A 19,207-nucleotide genomic window follows, 5' to 3' on the forward strand; every position below is an offset into this window, starting at 1 on the left:
TATCCTACTATATGGCAGCAACTATTGTTCTAGCGTGGTATACATGAAGTTTTAATTTCAAACAACCCATTACTCACCGAGTTGGATAAACCTCGACTCGCTCTTCACACCCAGCCCTGCATCAGTACTAGCTGCTACTTCCACACTGTATCGGATTCCTGGGGACAAGCTAGGGATGACCACAGAGAAAGTCGAGCCATCCACAGTTTTGTTTATGTGGTAGCGGCTTTCATTTCCAAGGCACCAGATCTAAACAGAAACAAAAAGAATAACTATTGTGCTCTACTAATGTCTAACCATTAGTTAGTCACAGAACATTTCCTTCCCTTTATTGAGGGCTTTTGTCTAATCTGATTCTTTTGACACCTATAGGATAGTGGCATTCAAACAAAAGGACATTTCATTTACATAATTGAAATCTCTTATTTGTTTTAGCAGTCCTCTCCAGAAGCAAGTTTTGAGCCTTTGAGTGAAAAATAATAACCAAAAACCATTTGTGTGGGTTGGAATGGTAGTTTCAGTGATGTGGCAAAAACAAAAGAATTCTTCTAAAAAAAAGGTCTTTGAAAAATGAAAGACAGACTGACAAAAAAAGCCTTTGTGGGTGTACACATATTACTGAGGTTTTCAAAACCATCACTTCATGGACTAAACTACAAGTACAAACTGAAAGCTCATTCCAGAGGCACTGTATTGTGAGAAAGGGCTGTTAAATTGTTTTTGAAACAAGAACAAAAAACAAGAATCTATTTATGAGACATGTCAATATGCTATACAACACCACCGTTAGAAATGTGTTTATTTAGTATGTTGCAGATCCCTGCTGTTGTTTTGATGTACATTTCTTTGACAACCCACTTTTCTGTTTTTCTTTTGAGTTGTGCTTTTGTTTTATGTTGTTCTTGTTGGGTTATGTATTTCTGTTTTGAAAAATAAATGTATAAAACAAAATAGTTCACAAATATGCTACAGTATACAAATGATTTTTTTTTACTTTTGTGAAGAACAAAATATGTTGGAAAGTGACTGAATTATTCAGTAGAGTATTCTCACAATATATTAGGAATTTAGTTTAATGAAAGGGCAAACCTGCAATGCTGTGTCTATACAACTATTTGCATATCTAAAAAATTATTATTATTATTTGTTTATTTAGCAGACGCCTTTATCCAAGGCGACTTACAGAGACTAGGGTGTGTGAACTACGGAACTCCTGATTACAAGCCCTTTTTCTTTAACCACTGGACCACACAGCCTCCTAGTGGTTGCTGGGTAACAAATGTCTAAATCAAAAGTCACTTTGAACATTTTGTTTTCACATAGGACTGATATTTAGCGCATGGATACAAGTTTAATATACTGATTAAACTGAGGTTTTACTTTTTTCTATTCTAACAAAGTCTTTACTGTGAATGGTGTGTGCACCTTTTTTCTATGAAAGAAAACATAAAACTGCTAATGTTACAAAAGTAGAAACAATAAATGTGTTTGTTACTGGTTCTGTTTTCTCATAATAAACAGTGCATTGCTCTTTGGCGTAAATACCTTGATATTGTGAGAGTTATTAAAGTGACGCATTATTTGTGTAGTCGGTTTGTTTCTGATCGTATTTAACTAGGCAATTTGTCCTGTGCTAAATGTATTATCCATGAATTCTGACTGAAATCAAATAAAATCAGTCCCATAGATCTATTACTCCAATGTTCAATAATATTAACTAGCATTTTTTTTTAAATAATGTAATATTTTACAAAAGAGATGCATTCATATTATTTTCCTCAAGACACATCTGTTCAGACAGCATCTGTAAACCTCACAACTCTCGACTATACTGGACTATATGGCACCCAATTGTATCAATACTTGTACTTAACTGCTCCACACTTTGCTGTATTTTGCTACTGCTTTTAATTATAATTATATCTTCTATATCATACTTGATTTTACTCCTAAAGGTAACCGTATTCACATTTTTTGTAATTGTCTTACTTGAAATCGTTCTTATCCATTTATTGTACTTAGTATTTGCTCTTAATGGAATTTACTCTTATAAACAAATATTTTTACTCTTTAACTGCTCTTAGTTGAAATCGCTCTCAAACTTAATTATTTACTCTATTTATATTCTCTTATTTTATCTGTAATGTGATATTTTGTAACAGCTGTAAGTTGTCCTGGATAAGGGCGTCTGCTAAGAAATAAATACTACGACTACTACTACTACTACTACTACTACTACTACTAATAATAATAATAATAATAATAATAATAATAATAATAATAATAATAATAATAATTCCTTATTAAGAAATCACAAGCCAATGATAATTCAATTAAGCTTTATTTCAACTTTATGATATGCTTCACAGCAGGGACAAGCTCATTCCTAAAATAAAAAGAACAATGCCTTTGTCTTTTACTGCAATTCACTTCTGTTTTATGACCAATATTAGTCTCTTTGTTAGGTTCCAAACTAAATTGAAATCCTTTCCTCTTTATTCTGAGCTTTAATAAAATTCATTTTTTGTCACAATGAAAAACATTTCAATCAGTGAGGTGTTTTTTTGTGATATTTGGGCACTAAAAATATTTCAGGTTTCTTTTGCTTGTGTGACTATATCCACTTTCAGCATGATTCCACTTGATACACAAATCCCATCTATTAGCAGAAATAAAGGTAAAACAGGAAAACACTGTTTTTAATAGAAAGAAAATCATGCTAGCTGCTATGCCAGGTTTATAGCATCAATCTCAGCCAGCAGATGGTGCTGGGTATCCATGTTAATCTCAATCATCATCACTGCCTGTGTGTGAAAAGGCACACATTACCTTGTACTCCTGCACTACTCCATTTTGGTACTCCTCTGGGGGCGGTTGCCAGGAGACCAGGATAGCTGTCCCATTGTCATCATTCTTTGTTACTGTTACACTCTGGGGAGGAGCACTGGGAGCTGCTCAGAGAGGGAAACAGTGACAGCATATTGATAACAACCACCTCCTTATATAGATATTTATAATTGATACATAAGTCAATTATATCAGGATGGTTTTGGACTGCAAGCCCTTCTTCAGCTGGATGGAAAAAGCAGTGCTGTAAATAAGCTGTTGTAATAAACAAGTTGTCTTTCAAAAGAAAAATTCCAGAGGATGATAACTTCAGAACAGAATGTTAATTCCAAGAGGTGTGTGTTTTCTGGGCTTCGGCTCACTACTTCCCAGTTAAAATGCTGTACTGAAGAATATTTAATTAGGACTTGGGCACTAAAACTAAAGAGCACTGCATGCTGTGTTAGAGATGTTAGTTCTTATAACCTTGGTACACAAATGCGACTAATTCAATGATATAAATGGCAATTTGTATCTTGACCCATCAATAATGCTATTATTTTAAGATGCCATCATCTTGCATTTAGGATCTTAAGAAGCAAAATGCGTACCTTCTTCAAAGGTTTTTGCATATTTCACCTCACTGTCAGCCCCCTGAAACTCATTGAAGAAAGGGCGGGCTTTGAACTCATAGGGGACTCCTTTCTTCAGCTGAGGGATGACAGTGTTGTCCTCAGCCGGGGTCTTCACTTCAAAGACAGACCAGTCCGATTTCCCCTGACCATCTGAATTGGATCTGTACAGGATTTTATATCCCTGGATATACTGAGTTTGCTGTTCCACCTACAAAGCAAAAAAACATTTGATACTGCAGGTCCACATAGAAAGCTTTCAAATGTATCACTGTCTTCAGCTGCAGGTTTTTGATTTCTGCATTAAACATGTAAAAATAAAATTCCCCCAAATCCTACCTGAAAAACTGCAGCCTTCCACAAATGTGTCTTTTAACACTAGAAATGAAATCTACACAACAAGCCTGGCACATAAGCATTTATATACTTCCTTATAAAAGTATACCTTTTAAAGTCATGTTACCTGCATTGATTTGTTGCCCCAAAGCAAAAATTGTGCTGTAGTTGCTTACTTGTATTTTTACTACCCGAGTCTTAGTCAAATCAAACATGCCTGACCGGAGAACTTTTGCTATAGGCTGACAATTTTAGGAAAAACTTACAAAATAATATCCCTAACAATTTCATATTTTATAACACAAATGTCAGGATATAAAACATGTTAGAAAGGTTCCCTTGGAATAAAGCTGAACTGCAACCACTACAGCTTAAGAAATGTTGGGCTTCAACCTTATTAAATCAGGACAACATCTGAAATCACACACAAAACGCCTTGCATAAAGCAGAGTATTACGATATACCCATTATCCCCTAAAAACTGTGAAATTGCTCTCTGTGAATGTTTCCTGGTTCAGTTACTTTTCACAGCAATGTTTATCAAGAACCCCAGCTATGAGATCATATCAAAGTGTTTTGGAAATTTCTGCAATTGGTTAGACATCTACTTGCTGTCAATTTACAAGCCTTGAAAAAGCAGGGATATATTTGCATAGTATTAGGGACAAGATGTGTAAGTCTATAAAATGAACATTTTATTTCCCTTAGCTGTAAAAACATCTGGTATCTTCGGTTTTTGTAAACAGTAAAATAAGAATGTTTCTCCCGTCAAGCATCCTATATTCTGTGTCTTCAGTATAGAAAGTAAAATGAATTTGTCCTTGTGATAAGTGAAGATACTTTGACAAACGGGTGTACATTCAATACAGATGTTTCTGCTTTATCTCTCTACTTCCCTTTAACACACCACAAAATGTAGGCAGGCACCTTTAAGTTCATTCATGGGTGATGCATACCTATGGGCGTTAGTACCCCCTTCTATTCCCAAAGGAAATCATTAACCCAAAATTCAACAAATGTGTTCCTGTTTACAGCTCCTGGAACAACTCAGACTTATAACACATGGCTTGCTTTATGGTTTCAAAAGACAGCTTTTTAGCTGCCAAGTCAGTTTTATGTTCTACATCCATTATACTTATATACACAGGACTACTTACTGTCCACTGAATCTTGACCGAGGAGGAAGACAGGATGGTGGGGTTGTGGAGATGGATGATGACATCTCCTAGCTCCCTTTGGATTTGTTTGTGATCCACTCCCTGACTTGTAGGTGGAATATCTGCCAGCAATAACATTAAAAGAGCCTCTTATATAAAGAAAGTCTAGTAGCATTTGGTGCCTGTTCGAGACAGGACGCTCAGATAGTGTGAAGCAGACAAATATGACAGTAACAAGTTATCACAGTTTTATTAGACACATTGTCCCTACCTTGAGTTTTAACTGGATCAGCTATTGGACTTGGATCACTAAGTCCATAAGCATTTACAGCTCTCACAAGAAAGAGATATACAGCACTGGGTTTCAATCCTTTCAAAGTGTATGTCTCTGTCTTCACATGCTCAGCTACAGTTTGCCAGCTGCTCCCAGATGCATGGCTGTAGAAAAGGTTTCAAAATGCAATTAATACTGTGTATACTAAACAAATAAACTCATCGGGCCTCCTAAAGGGTAGTGGATAAGTATTAGTAACATTTAAATAACGTTATGTGTAGAAACAAGAAACCTATGCCCTTGTTTGTTTCCAAACACATAAAAAAATGCTGGTCCCAAATCCCATAATCTAGACCCTTTTTCTGCACTATTCGTATTATATACTGTATGTATACACAACAGATGTTATTTATGGTTGTAAGTTTCATCCTTACCTGAAAGCCTCAATGATGTAAGAAGTTGGGGTGGCTCCTGAATTTAAGTTTGGTTGCCATGACAACGTTACCATAGCCCGGCTGACATCAGTTACCTCAGGTTTTGAAGGTGCACTTGGAATTAAATTCGGGTCTGTGGGTCTTGCTGGCTGTACTGGAACCCCAAATTCTTTTCAAGCAGAAACCACAGGGGAGAGAAATACAAAAATCTGTTATGATTTTTATTTGTATTTCAATTGATATTTTGTGTTTGGCCAGTGCCAATTCAGAAAGCTCCCAGGATGCAACTACAGGTTGAATCTTTCTCATTGTATTGCAAATGTTAACCATGCAGAGCATCCCTCATTGATTTACCTTGAACTTCAAGGTAGGCTCTCCATGTAGCTTCTCCGCTTGGAGTGGAAGCAATGCAGGTGTACATGCCTGTGTCACCCAACTGCGAGAGAAAAGCAGAAACAAATCGTTGGAATGGCTGGAATCTCAGTGGGCTGGAAAAGCAATTACAGTTCCATTTATAATCCATGAATATGGATAGCACAGCAGCCCTCTTTATTAACATTCTAAAACAGGCAAGATCCAAGGTTAGTAATCATGTTATCACTCCCAGCCAAACAGCAAGTGGCTGAATTTCACAGTCAAATAATGGACAGAATATTTTATGAATGCAAACTAATTTGAGACCTTTCCCCAGACTCACTTTGTAGGATGTAACATTCCCCAAGCACATTACGTTCATGAATATAATGTTATACCCAAGAAAATGGTATAGTTAATCAAGCATCTGATGCTCCCTCAGCTTGTTCTACTTGTAGAACAACAGTACAGATTTTGAGCCTCAATATAGAGTTGGCTTGTGGCAGCTGGTCAAGTTGTTCTGTGCTAAAGCAAAACAAATGGGATATTTTAGTTACAAATAAATATAAACGATAATGGATTTGATTATGTTTATGATATTTCACAATTCAATACAATTATACATGTATTTAGCTTGCAGAAAAAAAACAGCAAGTCAAGTTATTATTATTATTATTTTTTTTTTTATCTCTGTCACACTTCATATGAGGAATCTGCAGCATATACTGGCGATGGATATATATTTTTGTACATTTTCTGTAATTCAAGCAGTACCAGTATATCATAGCTGTACATATTTATATAGTTTGGATTGAATAAGGGGCTGACAGAAGACAGCAACAGATTACTACAAAGGCCCTTCATAAAATGCAGCAGTGGGTTTTCTCAACAATGGGTTTTAAGGAGGAGATAATAATAATAATAATAATAATAATAATAATAATAATAATAATAATAATAATAATAATATTTAGTCATTATTATTTAGTCATTTAGCAGATGCTTTTATCCAAAGCGATTTAGAGACTAGGGGGTAAACTATGCTTCAACAAGTGCTGCTGTAGTGTCACTTACAATAGAACCACAGGTTTACGTCTCATCCGAAGGACGATAATCCTCAAATTTATTTTACGTTTAAAATATGGCTGTGTGATAACGTGAAGCTATCCTCATGTATTCATTAAAAAAAGAATTTTAACATTCAGTCGAGATGCAGCTGGTTTATGGATCTTGTCTGTTGTACGTCTCAACAGATTAGCTTCCATGCTGTGAGAGGGTGGGTGGCTGCCTTGCAGGAGTTTACACTGAGCACCAGTATGACCATAAGACTCGGGAACCAAACACACCCTTGAGAAGCTTAGTTTCCAGATCAGTTACTCATGGCAAACATTTGGGAAAGATCAGGAAGTGCTGGACATTTTAGCATTGCTTATAGGTGTACATGTTTTCAGCAGTCAAACTGACTCAATATATAGCTTTTGTTTTCATTAGTCTAAAGTAAAATCTAAAGTAATCCCTTCACATACACTTTGGTTGAGGGTTAGCATGTACAGTACATACTATTGTAACAATCCAACAGAAAGACCTCCCAACTTCAAAATGTAAATTATGGTATTTGATTAGGATGTTTGTGTCATAGCCATTATACATACGTGTTATTACTATGTTTGCTGTGTCCTCAAAAAGTGCCAGTAGTAACTTTAGCTCTGAATGCCAGTACAGAATCACAAGTCAGCCTCATGTCTTTTTATTCTGTATCACACTTTTCCTTGCTGTGAAGGGCACTGCCGATCCAGAGAGTCTCTGCTGACTGAGAAGCAGGCATTTACAGGCTCTGGCTGTGAAGCCACTCTAGCCCTAAGCCTCTCCAAACAGGAGGTCCTCTACACAATGCTCAACACAGACCTTGTTTAGGGGGATTTTAGGGAATTACAGGGTATGAAAGCCAGGACAAAAATAAAAAAATAAAAGATTATGGGATGTGGACATAGTATGAATATATAGGCTATATAGCAGATTTGGAAAACTGGTCCATATTGTCCAATTGATTAATTCAACCATTGCTTCCTTACCTATTCTTTTATGGAACATTTTCCCTTTCAACCAATCATGACACTTTTAATCACATTTTATACAAATAAACATTAGTCTGAATCCTGTCAGTTTAACTGGAAACATATGGGATGTGTTGTAATATGTTAGTAAGCTTGAAGATGTGAATAAACAACTACAAACTGGCAAAGTAAAATGTTGTCAAACCCTGATAACATATGAAACACATTTGTGTAACTAAAGATACTGATATATTTTCACACAGGAATCCTGCTTGAAGGATGCTCAACTTCCAAAACATTCATTATGGTTTAATCTGAAAGTTAAACATGCTGTGTAAAAATGACACTCAAAAAGTATTGGAAGTTTAAAATGAGAAATGTTCTGGCTAATTAAAATAAATGGCTAGTTTTTAAAAAAAAATATATATTCTGTTGGAATAGCCTTCTCAGTCCACAACAACTAACTTTTGGTGTTGTCAGGAAGCAACTCATTGTGATTTTTGACAGCTTGAACTCGCCACACTTCAGACATCCTACTAACAAAGGGACTGCGCTACTGACAGCTCTTTGAAGTTACTCTTCTGTAAACAGCTGTTACAGTATTTCACATGGGAGTCATTTTTTTCTTTTGTTGTTGCAGATAGTCTCAAGGGGAAAGCATTAATGTAAAATAATGCCAAAATCTTATTTGTATAATGATATTGCAGAATCCATGCACAGACCAAAGGTTAGCTCTTTTTTATTCCTTTAGGACGATCTGAAAACTGTAAGAATATCAATGAGAGACCATGTTATATTCTCTTTGCGTATTCAAACCTAGCATTATTTTTTTCTCAAAAGAATGGTCTGTGGAAATACGACTACTGTATTTCTGCGTTTATCAGTCTACTAATCTGACGATAACAAGTAACCTGGACAAAAATGTTGCTGTGAAAGTTTTATGTTATATATATATATATATATATATATATATATATATATATATATATATATATATATATATATATATATTATGTCTTGTAGTAGTTATTGCCAATAGGGACTGATTATTATTATTACTTTTTACACATAATTGTATTTATTTTTATGAATATGGAATGACAACAGGATCCGAAGGGGTTATTTCCATAATTCAAAACGTTAATACAGCTAATTAACATTTAATTAATGCACCACAAGGAGATTAAGTGCTGAAAGCCTGGGGCAATGTGGCTGATGTGAGGTGCTTGTACCTTGGCATATCGGATTTGGAGGGCTCCCGTCTCCTGCTGTTTGACACGGGAATCATGGGTAGAGACAAGCCCCCCGTCTTTCCTCCACAAGATGGTGGGAGGTGGAGTGCCAGTAGCCAAACAGTTGAGCACTATGGTACCATCCACAGCCACAGTCTGGTTCACAGGGCCCTGTTTAATAACAGGAGGAGGTCTGTCTGATACAACTGCCAAAAGAGAAAGAGAGAGAAAGGAAATCACATTTTTACAACTGGAAACAATTTTCTAATCATTCGGCAGCAGGAGTTGACCTTAGAAAAACAAGCCCTAGCTAATTAAAATAATATACGTTCATATACATGTTTCAATTTTTTCCAGGCATGTTTCTACGGCATATTCAAATTAGTGCTTTGGAATTTACCTTAAAAACAGCCGGGAGCATCAACAAAGCAATACTGTTAGCATACAAATGAGGTTGGATACAGGCACAAAACACTAATCATGAAGTCTTTGGGGAATTTTACTTAAAGAAATAGAATTAGGAAGTGGACATTTTCATTCCAGTTTCTCAAACTGTAAATGTTTCCTAGTGGATCCAAATGATCTCAGGATTGTCTTATGGCATGACAAGAAGGGAAATTACTTCACTGAATCCTACTGCTGGGCTCCTGCAATTAAATAACCCTGTGGTAAAATGAAAGTATATCTACTGCACTTAGTAGATTACTTTTATATCAGTATAAGCTGCACTATTTAATTTTGCATACTAAAAAGGGAGATTTTTCATATAGTAATGATAGCTTATATTTGGTCTTCCATTTAGTTTCCTCATAAGCTGATTTGTTTAATGCCTATATAGATTTGAACAGCAGGCACCTCGCTCATTGAAGACAGGTCACCTGGTTCAGGGTCTTTCCCTCAATTGGAAAGCAGAACCACTTCTCCCATTGCTATGGAAACGCAAATGGACTGCTTTTTATCTGTCTGCAGCTGGATTATTTATTCATTTTCACAAACAATTAGTAGCCATTAACCTTTGCTTAAAGAAACATGAACATTTTGTTTTGACGGACGGCTCCAAAAAGCAGTACTGTAAATTAAACAGTGGCAGCTGAGAGGCCTGCACTCATCATACAGATGGATTTACAGTCTAATACTAGTCAAAATAAACCTTTACCATTAGTAACTACTTTCAGAATATGCAGCTATTAAGATATTATATCATATCCATAACATAATTTATTAGAAACACCCTGCAATACGTTAACTAGTAAAAGTGCTACGTTAACTAGTAAAATGGGAAATATGCAATATGGCACAAAACGGCTTTCTCAAATCTATACTGTAGTCGAATATTTTTCCCCGTCTTTTGCAGCCTTACATTAATATTTCTTTCAAATAATATAGCTGGTGCACCCTTGTCTTCAACTGATTATTGATACATTTACTGAATGTTTTTAGTTTTACTCACCAAATACCCCCTGACTTCAATCAACCCTTGACAGTAATCAAATCAATCAACTTCAGTTCAATGGCACCAACAAACTTAACATAGTTTTAGGCAATTCATCACTGTTTTCTCGAAAACACCTCCTTATACATAATTGTAACTAGCATGTACATCTCTTCTTTAATCCTATTAGACCCTACTCATAAATCAACCAACATGACATGTATTGGGGGGTTCAAACTATCCATGATCTAGGACTTGCAAAAGTCATGATTTGACAACCACTGTCTGAAAGAGCAGTGTTTACATACTGTTCCTATCAGTTGTTATGCATGGACAGCATTGAGCTAACAGATGATTTTAGCTCTGACATATTTACATTACTTGCTGAAATTAGATAGGCATCCGTCATTGTGTTTTAGACCCAAAACACAATCCTGAAGTTGGGGGAGTCGACTAATACACAAGCAAATATATGAATCGATCTGTAATTTACAGTAAAAACCTATATTTTCTGATTGCGATGACCGATGGCAGCATGAACGTTATGGAGGGGCATAATAATAATAATAATAATAATAATAATAATAATAATAATAATAATAATGTTCCCTTTTCTATTGTGTGACCCTGCAGCCTAGTGCTTCTGTGGGAATCAGCAGCACCTCCATTGTTGTGGGCAAATCCTTGTTGCACTCGTTGCCAGAGCAACCTTCTAATTTCTCTCAAATCAAAATGCAAACATCTCAAGATTTGGCAAAAACAATTCTGATTCTATATATAAAAAAAATGAATCCCAGGTTTGTTTACATCCAGGAGCTGTCACGTAAAACACAGACACAGTTTCATTAAATTACAGCCAGACCACACCACCCCCACATTCCATTGAAATACTTCCTAGCTCACACAGAAGTATGTAAGTAGGGGTGGGGCTTATATACTAAAATAATACTATTGTAGGCTATACAAAAAAACAAAAAAACATGTACTGTATTGTAATCCATGTCAAAATGATGCGTCTGGAAGTTCTAGGTAGAAGTGCTTTTAAAAATGTTTTTGCAAATCTGCCACTCAAACGCCATCAGGATATCTAATACATATATTTAGGGAATATATATATATATATATATATATATATATATATATATATATATATATAATCTAAATCTCGCCCTTACAATGGGGGGGGGGGGGGTCAACTTTTACATGAGGTCAACTTTTACTCGAGCAAATACGGTATTTGTTGATGTAGCTCTGCTTATGAATTTTGTCAACTAAAACCATTGTGTTTTAATACATATTGTGGAGTTATGTTCTTGCTTTACCATCTGTAACTTCCAGAAGAGCTTTGGTGATAACACTCCCAGCAACATTAAGAGCCTGGCAGCCATAGTAGCCAACATCGGACCTCTCCGCATTGGTGATGGTCAAATCGCCGGTTTGAGAGACGGAAAATCGACTGGACGGCTGGGGAGGTTGATATGAGAAGAGAAGATTCTGGAAGATAGAAAGCACCAACTGCTGGTTTAATATAACCATAAGTTTCTTTGTAGCCCAATAAAAATCTCCTTATGACCAGCATCAACACCACTCTCTGTCAGTGCCTTAAAATTAAGACATCTCTTTTTTAGTAAAAGTTCTATGTAGGTAATTTTATTAAGACCATTTTGTGACTGAGCACAAAGGAATCATTCACTTATCATTTGGTCTCTGTATGGTGCTGGTCAAAAGGAGGGATTTACTGTAATAGCATTAGCCTCAGCTCCAAATGAATGATTTAATTATTTCATTACATTTACTGATAGCGTGCAGCAAAAAAACTATTTCAGGGAATGGTTAGAAATAAAATACAAAAAAAACCCTCACATATACCTTATTGTATAGTATTTTCATTCAAATACTTGAATGGAATAAATGCATTACATACAGTACATTGCATACATACATATATACAGATGTAGAATGCACAAAACAAAGCATATCATTTTGTGTACTGAAGACAAAGAAATGCAATATTTATGGTGTCATCAGAGCATCTGATAGGTTAATAATACAGTGGGTTCAATGGAAAATGGCATACGGCATATGGCATACTTCAATAGAAAGATTCCCTGCACTCTGATTGGCTGAGCTAGAGGTATATAATCTCCAGTATATGCCTTTAGAAAGTTTGTAACCGTATCATAAAAAACAAAACAATATCTATCCACCAGTTTTATTTGTAACAAACTGTTTAAAGTACATTTCAACCTTTTTATAAACACGTTAATTGAAGAACGGGTAAGCCCAAACTTTCTGGAAAATAATATGAGCACCTCGGAGAGGTAAAACTTAAAAACCTACTACATCTGGCACGGTGGTCAAACTTATTGTTTTATTTAAAACAGAAAAAAAATCTGTTTTAACCCAATTTAAAACCATTAAAAAATACTATTAATTTGCAAAAATTTGCTTATTTAACTGGAAGTTTATGTGACAACTGACTGGTAACCCGTGTTGCACTGCGATATCAGCTACCTCGCCAACGGGAACATTTTCCATAAAACCCATTGTATAGTTAAGCCTTTCTATGTCTTCAAGTAATTGTCTCTTCATCCTAAAATATGTAACACAAATACAGCAGAACCTGTCATACCCAGTTTAATTGCTTCCAGGGGTCCACTGGAGAGGTGAAAATATTTCTCAGAGGGAGTCGTTATACTAGATTTGAGTTGTTTTATTAATGTCCGGGCATTATAAATGAACCATGTCAGGTACAACCGTGTGTGAAACACCAAAGTACAGCTCTACACATATATTATACATAGAAAATCAGTGAACATTATTGCAAAACAAAGTATTGTAATACAGTATTTGGCAATTTACAAAACAGCCTTCCAAAAACAGTTTTTCCGGTGCTTTCTCAGCCCATGCCAAAGTAATCCGACAGCTTGTTTTGCACCAAAAGTGCATGCTAACCCGAGACAGAACTGGCATTTAAGAAATGGCAGCTTGTTTTACAAGGAGTGACAGCATGTAAAAAGTGAAACAAATCCCAAACACACCATTTTTTTTCAAAATCAGCAACTGAATTCATTCTGTCCTTCTAAGAGCTCACTTTGTTTTAGACACCCAAAATAAAATGTGCATTGCTGAGTTTCCATCTGTAGCGCTCACTTGGTACCAGCATGTGTGAAGGTCCACCGTTTAGCAGTGGGTCATATCTTACAGGATCGGATACGATAGGTTCTACTGTATTTCCATTCCATAAGGGCAACTGAGAAATTCCCTACCATTGGGTTAGATGTGTTTCATCATTGCAATATTAATATCATGTAAGCAGTAAGCCTAGATATTGTGTCATTGTTCTTACCTCACTACCTTCTCTTTGCCAGAAAATGGCAGGCTGCGGGTTCCCAGTTGCCTCGCATTGGAAAGTTACGGTCCGCCCAACTGCGACAACCTGGTCTCGAGGCCGTATCACAAACTGAGGAGGGACTAGGGGCAAAATGAGAACGATAGTGTAATTAACAAAACTAAAGGTTCAGTAATTTATTTTAAGGTTACTGTGAATAGCAAGAAAATCCACTTCAGGTTTTCCTACAATCTGCTGACATAAGACCATCAGTTAAAACTGAAGTTTTAAACACCAAATAAAAAGAGAATTGGGTACATTACTATGGCATTAAATTCACATTAACTTCAATACCATTTTTTCTAAACAACCTGATGTTTCTTTTAGGACAGTTTTGAAATTAAAATCATTACAGCTTTCATTTGTGGGTGAGGGTGCTGATTACACTCCACAAGCCCATTAACAGTACCCATATTTTATAACTGGCACACCGTAGCTTATTCACAGTGTATATTACACCAGCAACACATAAACTGATGAAGCTTTGGAAACCATCTTGTATACATTACTAATGCCTACAATATTTAAATATGTTAAACTGCTATGCTTCAGTCATACTAACTCTGAGGTTAACTGCAAAACAAACTGTCAGAATAATATTTGCTATGAAAAAGAGCATGGGCAGCTATGAAGCAGAACACAATGTGGAGTAAAGGATTATTAAACTGGATAGGACAAGGATGAAATTAGAATGTTTCAAATGCAGTGAGCTAGCTTAGTTGTGTCCTTCTAATTGAAGGTAGACATTGCATTTTCTTCCATAACACTCAGAATTTACAACTATGAAAATGATAATCATTTAAACGCATTCAATACAATTACTGAGGGTGGGGGTTGTAACAGTGTGACCGCTACTTTACTTAATTTGCATAGGCAAGGGCATGTACAAACTACATTTCTATGGAAATGAAGGTAAATTTAAACCATCTGTCCACACTGACATTCACAACACTGCTGGCTCAGTCCAAAATAGATGATTTATGCAGCCTTAAATGGCTAACTTCGTCTAGTTGTAAATACAATGTCAAAATACAATGTCATTGGCGCATTACACATTGACACTGATTGGGTGACAAACATGTCGCCTTGTCAAATATACATGGAAGCCACTACAGTATGTACACATTTCAAATCATTTTCATAGTGACTGTGCTTGATAGCTGATATGACTCATGTTTTAATTGTTCAGGTTATGGACTTCAACGAGGCCACCAAGATTTCAATTAAAAACAATTGCATTTTAACTTGTGTAGAAATTCTCATAGTGGCTATACTTTCAATAAAGTTTGGTTGGGGAAACGCATGTTATAAACTGCTCCTTTGCTCCAGGGCCATGTATTTAAAAAAAATAAATAAAAAAATCTAAAATACAGAATAATCATTATAAAAGCAAGTGAAAGGCTAAACATGCATTCTCCACATTTTTCATTTACACATTTTAAACACAATCTTTGGAAACGGAGACATTTCTGCACAAATACAAAGACATTGATGAAGGAATTCACTTTTACTTCTTTTGCTTGTTTGGTTTTTTCCTGAATGTTGAAAAACATCAAACCCATTTGTGTCAGCTTCAGTAAGACCTGGTTAATACTTCCATCATCAGGTGCTTTGCATTGGCATTGTGCAAGTACTGCACCTCATCATGGGCAACACTAGAGACATACTCATACTTCCTAACACATTTGACACTGAAAAATTGACATCATAATCTTCAGGCCGAAGTGGTCTCTTCTCAAACATACCTACACAGTACATGACACATCCAACTCGACTCTATCTTACCATGCAATACTGAACATCCAATCAAAAGTGAGAACTTGTTCTTAAACCATGTAGACATGTGGACGAAAATACATTATTCTAAGTAATACTGTATACCCTACCATGGTATATAACACAAAGGGGTACTATTAAAATAATGTGCTACATAAACAGCAATATGTCATGGTGCTTTCTAATGAGGGTCTGATGAAGCGGAATAAATGAATAATAGGTCAGGATGACTGATAATGGCCAATGCCCAAAGGAGAATGTGCTTCAATTATACATCATATGGAATGTCTAATATCTATCTATTCTACAATGTATAACAACGTATACTAAAAGTACCATCGGCCAGGGTGCAGGATCAGACAAAGAAGTGTTTTAAAGCATGATCTACTTAAATATTCAAATATTTTGACCTATATTGAATATTTCTGCATCTACTATATATCTAGTTCATGATTTCTATAATAATAATAATAATAATAATAATAATAATAATAATAATAATATCACAAATAAATATATAAAAATCTTAAGGTTACCTTGTCCCTTAGAATCAGTTACCCATACATTATGTGAAGCATGTGCTGTCCATTCTTTCACTGTTGCCAATCACAACTGAAACATGAAAGTTGATTGGTGGTGGAAGGAGAAGAAAGGTGATGGAAGGATGGGGCCTGACAAGATCCTGTCGCTGTCAGTGCGATGAATAGGTGACGAATGAAATTTCAACTTACCAGATACAACTAAAACAAAACAGAAACATATAAGAAAATAAATATAAAATGACACAAACATAAAAACAACCAGAAGATTTTTGTGCATAAGAAAAATACATTTTAAATACAGTAAAAGGAGCAGTATCCTGGACAATTAAATACACTTGTTGTACTTACCATATTGTTTGTGGTGTTAAAAAAAAAATTGGAGAATATTAAGTAACAATAAGTGTAATCAACTGACTGACTTACAGGTCATATACAGCCAAATACAATTACAGCATAATATATTCAGCACTGCTATGGAAACCCCTTTTTATGACTACTAAAACAGTAAATAAAGCTATCAGCGCTTTATTCATAATTTTTGGAATGCAATTGAACCAAGGAGTTCTTTATACATATTTTGAATCACTTTGCTGTTACCATGAGATGTGTGTAATTGCTCTGAATCTTTCCAGTTTAACTGGTTTACATAAATACTAAACAAACACATCTAAGAAGTCTGTTTAGAAAGGCAAAAATAAATGGCCTCTTCCTGCAAGTTGTTCCTCGACAATGTTCTCTTGTTACAATGGTTTTATTCCTCACAAAAAAAAAAACACCTTTGCCTTGGATGTTGCTTCAAACTAGTGCCCTAAAAGTATTTTGATTGTAAGGTGCTTTGAGTAGTTGTGTGGCTTTGACACACTTTACAAGTGGGTGTATGAAAGCTACTCTGCCATTCCACATCTGACAGTCCCATTGGGTCAAGTGAGGATAGGCATAAATATTCTATTAGCAAGAGCCCAATCCCACTAACAAATCCCTGACATTATAAATGGTATGTAAAAAATATTTAAAGCTTTATTTCTTATTTTAAATAATTTGTTTGAAATGGAGGTTATTTTTCTAAAGAAATAACCAGTGGGTGTATAAATAAAAAAGGTTTACATACAACACAACAAAGCTTTTATTATATTTAATACTTTTAAAATATATATTGTAAAGTAGCTGATATCAGAAGTGTGGAATAGGGGACACCACAGTCACTGTCAGATTAATAAATATCTGCTGTGGTAGCCTTATGTGCAAACTTGATTACTGTAGGTGTTTTGCCTAGGTCGTTACAAAGCATACACATCACACAATGACGTTGTTCATTACAGAAATGAATTCCAGTGAAATAATGAGTGCCAATGTGAATTGGAGTTTTCATATCACATGCCCAAAGACAAACTGCTACAGAGATACATAAATATGGCAGTCTGGAACAGGGGGTGGGATATAAAATCTGTAATTCACATACAGCTTGGTTGTTAATAATTTTTAATTATTATTTTAGCATCTTTTCAGTGACAACAATTTGAGTCCGCAATTAAACTTTAAAAACACAGGTTTACATTTCCTTTAATGCAAAGCCAGATTTAAGGGCTAAACACACTACAGCGTTTTTTATGGAGGCCGTTTCGCAGCGGTTTTTGTATTAATACGCACAAAAAATAAAAAAAGAAATACATTCAATTAAAATAAATACAAAGTTTATTTATTTTTGCTGTAACAGCGGTGTATATATACCCGATGTGGAGGGTCTTATTACTTATATACACCGCTGTTACAGCAAAAATAAATAAACTTTGTATTTATTTTAATTGAATGTATTTCTTTTTTTATTTTTTGTGCGTATTAATACAAAAAACGCTGCGAAACGGCCTCCGTAAAAAACGCCCTCCCTCTTCTCGGGCTCCATTACCCAAACGGTGAATCCCTGGTAATGTCTTGTGTGTCGGGTCTTATTACTTACTTAATGAAATTAAATCAAATTGGCTACCTCTGCTTTTATTTGATTAGTTATTTGTTTTGCACATCAGTATCTTTTGTCTGCTGCGTGTAAATGCAGGTCACTGGTATTTTATTATAAAGTGAACCCCACATTCATCCCCTTTTTTCGCTCCTTTATCGGAAAAATGCTGGGGCCTACATCTGACTCATATTGCCTTCAAATGTAGTAGGACTCTGTGGAAATCGCAGCGTTTTTCGTCCAGACATCGAACCTGCTGAACCAACTCCATAGGTTCGATTTTTCAAAACAAAAAACGCTGCAAATAAACGCTGTAGTGTGACTAGCCCTTTATGCCCTTGTTACACAAGTCAATTTACTAGCAACTTTTATCGCCTGCGACCAAATCCTGTGAGGATTGCCCCGTGTAACAGCCCTGACAACGTATTGTCAACGTTCTGGCAACTGCGTGGCAACGCGATTGCTTAAGTGGACAGCAATCCTACTCCAAGCAACAGGTTCCAGGCGATATCCAATCAGAGCACTGGTGTGTGTCACGTGATTCTGTCTGCTACAGTGAAAACAACAGTTGAAATGGAAACGAAAGCCGCAGTTACCTGGACTCAGGAGAAAGAAATACTTCTCATAGAGTTTTATGAAGGTTGGTCAACACATCGTTATTTTGGTAGTGGACTATTTTGATAACAACCAATGCTGGGAGAGTTACTTTTAACAAGTTTTTAAAAATACTCTTTGTCCAACTATCGTTAACTACGCCCGAACTGCACCTTTGTTCAGGTCTCCCCTTCTTAATATTTTAAATACCTTGAGTTTTAC

The 19,207-nt window shown here is 35.6% G+C and overlaps 1 protein-coding gene across 7 annotated transcripts in view; it reads right to left on the reverse strand.

The window, feature by feature from the left end:
• The window catches only part of LOC117406858 (roundabout homolog 1-like), a 409,265-nt gene that overhangs the window by 21,506 nt on the left and 368,552 nt on the right, over window positions 1-19,207 (reverse strand). For all 7 annotated transcript variants that reach the window (XM_059028687.1, XM_059028686.1, XM_059028684.1 and 4 more), the window contains 10 exons: window positions 14,081-14,205; window positions 12,054-12,225; window positions 9,300-9,505; window positions 6,014-6,095; window positions 5,660-5,828; window positions 5,223-5,389; window positions 4,952-5,073; window positions 3,438-3,669; window positions 2,830-2,951; window positions 78-249 (listed from right to left, as the gene is read on the reverse strand). In XM_059028687.1, coding sequence (XP_058884670.1) covers window positions 78-249; window positions 2,830-2,951; window positions 3,438-3,669; window positions 4,952-5,073; window positions 5,223-5,389; window positions 5,660-5,828; window positions 6,014-6,095; window positions 9,300-9,505; window positions 12,054-12,225; window positions 14,081-14,205 — 1,569 coding nt within the window. The remainder of the gene's footprint in view (window positions 1-77; window positions 250-2,829; window positions 2,952-3,437; window positions 3,670-4,951; window positions 5,074-5,222; window positions 5,390-5,659; window positions 5,829-6,013; window positions 6,096-9,299; window positions 9,506-12,053; window positions 12,226-14,080; window positions 14,206-19,207) is intronic.

Source organism: Acipenser ruthenus, chromosome 8 (genome assembly GCF_902713425.1).
Source record: "Acipenser ruthenus chromosome 8, fAciRut3.2 maternal haplotype, whole genome shotgun sequence".
Taxonomy (NCBI): domain Eukaryota; kingdom Metazoa; phylum Chordata; class Actinopteri; order Acipenseriformes; family Acipenseridae; genus Acipenser; species Acipenser ruthenus.